We start from the raw sequence: 5,757 nt of genomic DNA, 5'->3' as shown, positions 1-5,757 counted from the left end.
CAGAATTGGGGGGGGGGTGGGAAGTCTGGGAAACCAGAATTGGGGGGGGGGAAGTCTGGGAAACCAGAATTGGGGGATGGGAAGTCTGGGAAACCAGAATTGGGGGGGGGGGTGGGAAGTCTGGGAAACCAGAATTGGGGGGGGGGGGGTGGGAAGTCTGGGAAACCAGAATTGGGGGGGGGGGGTGGGAAGTCTGGGAAACCAGAATTGGGGGGAGGTGGGAAACCTGGGAAACCAGAATTGGGGGGATGGGAAGTCTGGGAAACCAGAATTGGGGGGAGGTGGGAAACCTGGGAAACCAGAATTGGGGGGATGGGAAGTCTGGGAAACCAGAATTGGGGGGGGGGGGGGTGGGAAACCTTGGAAACCAGAATTGGGGGGGTGGGAAACCTGGGAAACCAGAATGGGGGGGGGGGGGAAGCCTGGGAAACCAGAATTGGGGAGGGGGGACCTGGGAAACCAGAATTGGGGTGGGGGGACCTGGGAAACCAGAATGGAGGGGGAGGGGAAGCCTGGGAAACCAGAATTGGGGGTGGGGGGGTGGGAAACCAGAATTGGGGGTGGGGGGGTGGGAAACCTGGGAAACCAGAATTGGGGGGAGGGAACCTGGGAAACCAGAATTGGGGGGGGGGGGGAACCTGGGAAACCAGAATTGGGGGGAGGGAACCTGGGAAACCAGAATTGGGGGGGGGGGAACCTGGGAAACCAGAATTGGGGGGGGGAGAAGGAATTCACAAACCTGGCCCACCCTTTGTAAGCTGGGTGCATTAAATCCAGGCTGTTTTAAAACGTTTTGTTACTTCAGATTTTTGAGCACACTTCTCGGATTACAAATTAGGGTTTTTTTAAAGGGTCTCAAAGGCTGCTTTCTTTTCAGAAGCTCCGGCCATCCAAAGGCTTCTCGCGAGGAGGCGCTGGGCCCCAATTTCCCACCCCCGGAGCGTGTTTCACGAACTTTGAAAATGCTCCTGTACTACTTTTAACGGAGCGTCTGTCCTGAAGTCAAAGAGCCAAGGCTGCCCTTGCGTGCAAAACAGGCGCTCGCGAACTGAATGAAGGTGGGCACAAAGCAAGGCGGCTGCATCCCATTGGGGTGCGGGCCATAATATGTCAGAAAGCCATCCACGACGGGACATCATGTGATTTCCCAGCAGAGAGAGAGAGAGAGGGAGGGAGAGGGAGGGGGGAAGAAAAGCAATCCCTTCTCCACAGGAACAACAACTTTAGCCTATTGGTTTGGAAAAGGGAGCGTGCAACCTGCTCTTGGTTTGACTTTCCCTGCCAAGATCTTTTGACCATCTTCCCTCTTGGCAGGCCACGGGGAGGACCTCCCTATCTCATCCCTTTGATAAAGAGCAGCCAACCTTGATGCTGGAGATTTCCGTTTACCTGATTACAATCACATCCGATTTGGTGGAGTGAGTATCAATGCGCCAACCTCCAGTCCCTCTGGAAAACCTTCGGAGATCAATCTCAAAAGGGGGGGGGGCGTTTAAAATGAAAGAAAGCAGCCACGCCATTGACTCAGTGGGGTTTTTATAGCTATATATAATAGCTGCCCTTTGCAAAAAAAAAACCCCACACCGCGCAGCTTTGCAATCTGTCCGTCCAGGGGGCAGGGCGATGCAACGGAGTGGGAGGGTTGTTTTTTGTGAATGGGAAAGCGGAGGACAGGCTGCTGAGCGGCGGGCGGCACTCTTTGGTTGCCGCGCAGGCAACGCTCTCGTCCTCGCCTCTGTGCTGCTTGTGGCGGTGATGTCATTGCTTCCGCCCTGCTTCCTTTTTGGTGAATCCAAATGGAGTAAGATGGGCTTTTGAAAACACGGGGAGTGTGTGTGTGGGTTTTTTTTTTTACTTTCTGACCTGCTTTTCCCCTGTTACTGATTTGCAATAACGGCGGCGGCCGCAGCTTGAAGCCAACAGCACCCGACTCCGGCCCCCCCCCCCACACCCCCCCCCCTCTCTCTCTCTCTCTCTCTCTCTCTCCACCACCAACCCCCCCCCCCCCCTTCCCTCCCTCCCTCCCTCCCTCCTTCCTTTCCTTCCCTGCTCCCGCAGCGGCTTCATGTGCAAAGATCGGCGGCTCGCAGGCGGCGTTGCCCCGGGGAAAGACGGCAGGAGCCCGGAGCCCGCAGAGATAATGTGACTGGACTGGCGGGGAGCAGGCAGCAGACGAGCGAGCAGGGGCCGGAGGAGGGGCAACGAGAGAGAGAGAGGGGGGGGGGGAATTACCCCACCACCACCACCACCACAAATCACAAGCTTTTCGAGAAAGGCAGCGAGACTGAAGAATGAAGTTTGCAGAAATGTCCGCGACGGCTCAACAAAAATGACCGAGCAATCACATCCAGACCAGTGAGTTACTGCGGTGTTGGGGCTCCTCGTCCCTTCTCTTTCTCTCCACCCCCTCACCCCCCCCCCCTAAAAAGAAACTGGTGTTCAATCCATTCCACCACCCAGCTTTTTCCAAGTTGCAAGGAATTATGGCCATCGATTCTCGACGGAGGGGGCTGGAGATGATCCATTAAAGCTCAGAGAAATGGGAAACACTGACATAAATCCAGGCACGTCAATTTACTGGTGGGGAGATTGGGCACGAGAGCAGCAGGGGAGGATGGGGTGGGGGGGGGGGGGAGAGTGGGCTGGAGGGAGGATTGAGGGGGAGAGAGTAGGGGAGGATTGAGAGGGCGAGGGCTGTAGAGGGGAACAGGAGGGGAACGAGAGTAGGAAGAGGATTGGGGATGAGGACTGGAGGGTGTGAATGGAGGGGGAATGAGGGTGGACAGGGTGAGGGCTGGAGGGAGTGAATGGGAGGGGGAATGAGGGTGGACAGGGTGAGGGCTGGAGGGAGTGAACAGGGGATTGGGGTGAGGGCTTTTGGGGGAAGAGGAATGGGGGCTGGAAGGGGAATATGGGGGACGACTAAGGAGAAGAACAGGAGGTGCAATGAGGGCTGGAGGGGGAATTGAGGGATGGCAAGAGGGGAATGAGATAGGAAAGTAGAGAGGGGATTGAGGGACGAAGGCAGGAGGGGAGTTTGAGATGAGAGCTGGAGTAAGTGACAAGGTGGATAGTAGGCAGAGAGGCAAAGGTCATGGCAAGGAGGGGGCAGAGGGGGAAGGATTTCAGTGAGGAGGTGACATGGTGAAGGGTCCCTGCGAGGTGGGTGCAGGGGGAAGGTGTCCCAGCGAGGAGGGGGCGGGGGGTGAAGATGTCGGGCAAGGGAGGGAAGGCATCCTGGCGAAGAGGGGGCAGGAGCAGGGAGGGGTCCTGGCAAAGAGGGGACTGGGAGGGGAAGGGGGCCCGGCAAGGAGGGGAGGGAGGTGAAGGTCCCGGTGGGGGAAAGGGTCCTGGTGAGGAGGGATCAGGGGTGTGAAGGGTTTTCCAGCGAGGAGGGAAGTCCTGGGGAGAAGGGGTTCCAGCAAGGAGGGGGGAGAATGATGAGATTAAGGACTGGGGAAGGTGTTTTTGAAGGGTGAAGAGTGATGAGGAGTGACAGAGGAGGGCTAGTGGAGAAGAGTAGACCGGTGGGGTAGTGAGCGTGAGAGGTGTGTGGTGGGGATGTGGAGGTGAGGGATGGAAGCTTCAAGAGCTTTTTGGGGAAGGGGGCTGGTGATTATCTTGGAATATATAGAGGATGAGGAAGGAGTAGCAGGTGTAAGGTCGGACTCGATGTTTCTGGTATGATGAAGGATGAGGGGAATCTGGGTAAGCATAGATGAAGGAGAGTGCAGAGATGAGTGCCGAGCGAGAGTGGTGGTCAATGGGCATGTGGGGGTCTTGGAGTGGACGGGGAGTGCATTACCAAAGGGTTTGGCAGGTGTTCAGAATGTTGGTGCTTTGCATCTCAGGTGAGCTCTTTGGTATTAATGGTCAGTCTGGGGAGGGGACAATTGAGAGGTTGTCAGATGGATTTGTGGAGGGGTGTGTTAGAGGGTAGCAGTGGGTTGGAGTGTTGAGGATGAAGAGCACTTGGGTGCAAGGGCAGGTAGGGATAAGGTGTTGAATGGTATTTGGGATAGGTCAGGCATGGACAGTGGACATGGGTGTTGGTGCGGCCAAATCTGGCTGATTTGGGGCAGGGTTGTAGAGGTGGCAATGATGTGTGTAAATGAGAGAGGTGGTCCACTGGGGTTAGCTAGAAGATGGAAACTATGTGAGTTGTTACAGGAAGAGGAGAATAGGGTACAGCATGAAAGAAGAAAACTCAGGGAAGAAGTGGGGGTGGGGGTTATGAGAAGAGAGTCTAAGAGTTGGGGGTGTGACAGTGGAGAACATCAGGAGGATGAAGAAGGTGGATGTAAGAGGATAGAGTGAGTAAAGGAGAGTAAAAAAATTGTGCAGGGAGGTGAATTGAGTGATTTGTTTATTGACCTGGATGAAGGGAAAGAGGGTAGTGGATGTGTATAAAGTGAAGGCTGAGGAAAACAAAGGGTGGGAGAGAAGGGGGCGGGTTGAAGATGAAAGCCCTTCATTTGGGGTGGCCACTGCAGCTGCAGAGAATTCTGTTGCAAAAAGTTCATTTCTGCCTCTCTCCCCAGTGTGAGGGGAGGGGTTGTCATAATGCATCTCATGGTGGTTGTGTGGAGCTGAGGGGTTGCGAGTCTGAGCTGTGGAGCGTGTCCCTGCATCACGGAGTTCAGGCTACACTGTCTCTCCTGGTTGTGGAATAAATTGGCTAATGATTGTCACATGATCGGCCATTCATAAATACTGTAACCTTCAGGCCCCATTCATGACAACCTGACATGTTTCAACTGTAACCAATGGAGATGCCATTAAAGGAAAAATATGCACATCAGTTATCAAATCGCAAATCTGTGTTTGCTTGATGTCGGTTTCTTTCATTTGACTCATGAAGAAAGATTGTACTTTTAATTTTTTTGCCAGCATTTTGTGAAATGTATCGAATTATAATGTTGTTTAATTCTTGTAGAGCAAGATTTCAACGGAAAAAATTGTGGTGAAAATGACTGTTACTTTCAGTTTTTTTTTATTTGGTGGCAGAAATGTTGATCTGTATAACACAGCTGCAGAAGGAGTTTGTTTTGTATACATCCACTGGAGGCAACCCCTTTTGTGAGAAAGCATTTTTGGAAGGAAATTTAGGAAAGCTTTATCTTAAAAGCATAATGCCTTTGTAAATGAACCATTGTTCAGGATTGCAACAATAGAAATGTAGCAGGAAAATCTTTCATTATTTTTAATATCACTGGAATTCATTTGATTTTTTTTGTATCTTATGTAGTGGCTGTCAAACTCTATGAATCATGACTATATTATAAAGAAATAAGCTGATTTTTTTTAAAAATGGAGTCTTGTAAATTTATTGTGGTTCAGCAAGATTTTTATTTGTTAAACTTATCTCATTGTGAGCTCTCCTTGGCAAAAATGGTTGGTGTACAACTCGAAGTCAAGGAAAGTTTGGCATTCTGTACATATTCATTGTGGTGAATACATGTGTCACTGTAAAATTCACGCCTCTTCCTCAGAAGAGAAGGTTCTGATCCTGGAGGTGGGAGATTGCAGTATGAATTAATTGTTGCCATTGAGCACATCATGTGTTGGATACTGATTGCAGGTTCCTGCTGAATATGGCCAAATTGTTTGGGGGCGGGGGGGGGGCAACTGCTAGTCCCAAAAAAGTCACCTGATGTGACTTGTTTTAAACGTCAGCAGCATGCGTTTAGTGAAAAGGAAATTCAGAAACTGTAAAATCATTACATCCAAGTGTCCCCCAAATGGGAAGTAGGACTT

The 5,757-nt window shown here is 51.9% G+C and overlaps 1 protein-coding gene across 2 annotated transcripts in view; it reads left to right on the top strand.

Annotated features, from left to right (window-relative positions):
- Positions 1–1,246: 1,246 nt before the first annotated feature.
- The window catches only part of LOC138760734 (sprouty-related, EVH1 domain-containing protein 2-like), a 119,730-nt gene continuing 115,219 nt past the window's right edge, over positions 1,247–5,757 (top strand). The window contains exon 1 of one of the 2 annotated variants that reach the window (XM_069931752.1): positions 1,247–1,418. In XM_069931752.1, coding sequence (XP_069787853.1) covers positions 1,369–1,418 — 50 coding nt within the window. In that variant the 5' untranslated portion in view covers positions 1,247–1,368. Of the gene's footprint in view, positions 1,419–1,772; positions 2,356–5,757 lie in introns of those variants that run through there. The other variant, XM_069931754.1, reaches the window with a different exon arrangement.

This window comes from Narcine bancroftii, chromosome 4 (genome assembly GCF_036971445.1).
Source record: "Narcine bancroftii isolate sNarBan1 chromosome 4, sNarBan1.hap1, whole genome shotgun sequence".
Lineage (NCBI taxonomy): Eukaryota > Metazoa > Chordata > Chondrichthyes > Torpediniformes > Narcinidae > Narcine > Narcine bancroftii.
This window is presented reverse-complemented; position numbering and strand designations above follow the sequence as displayed.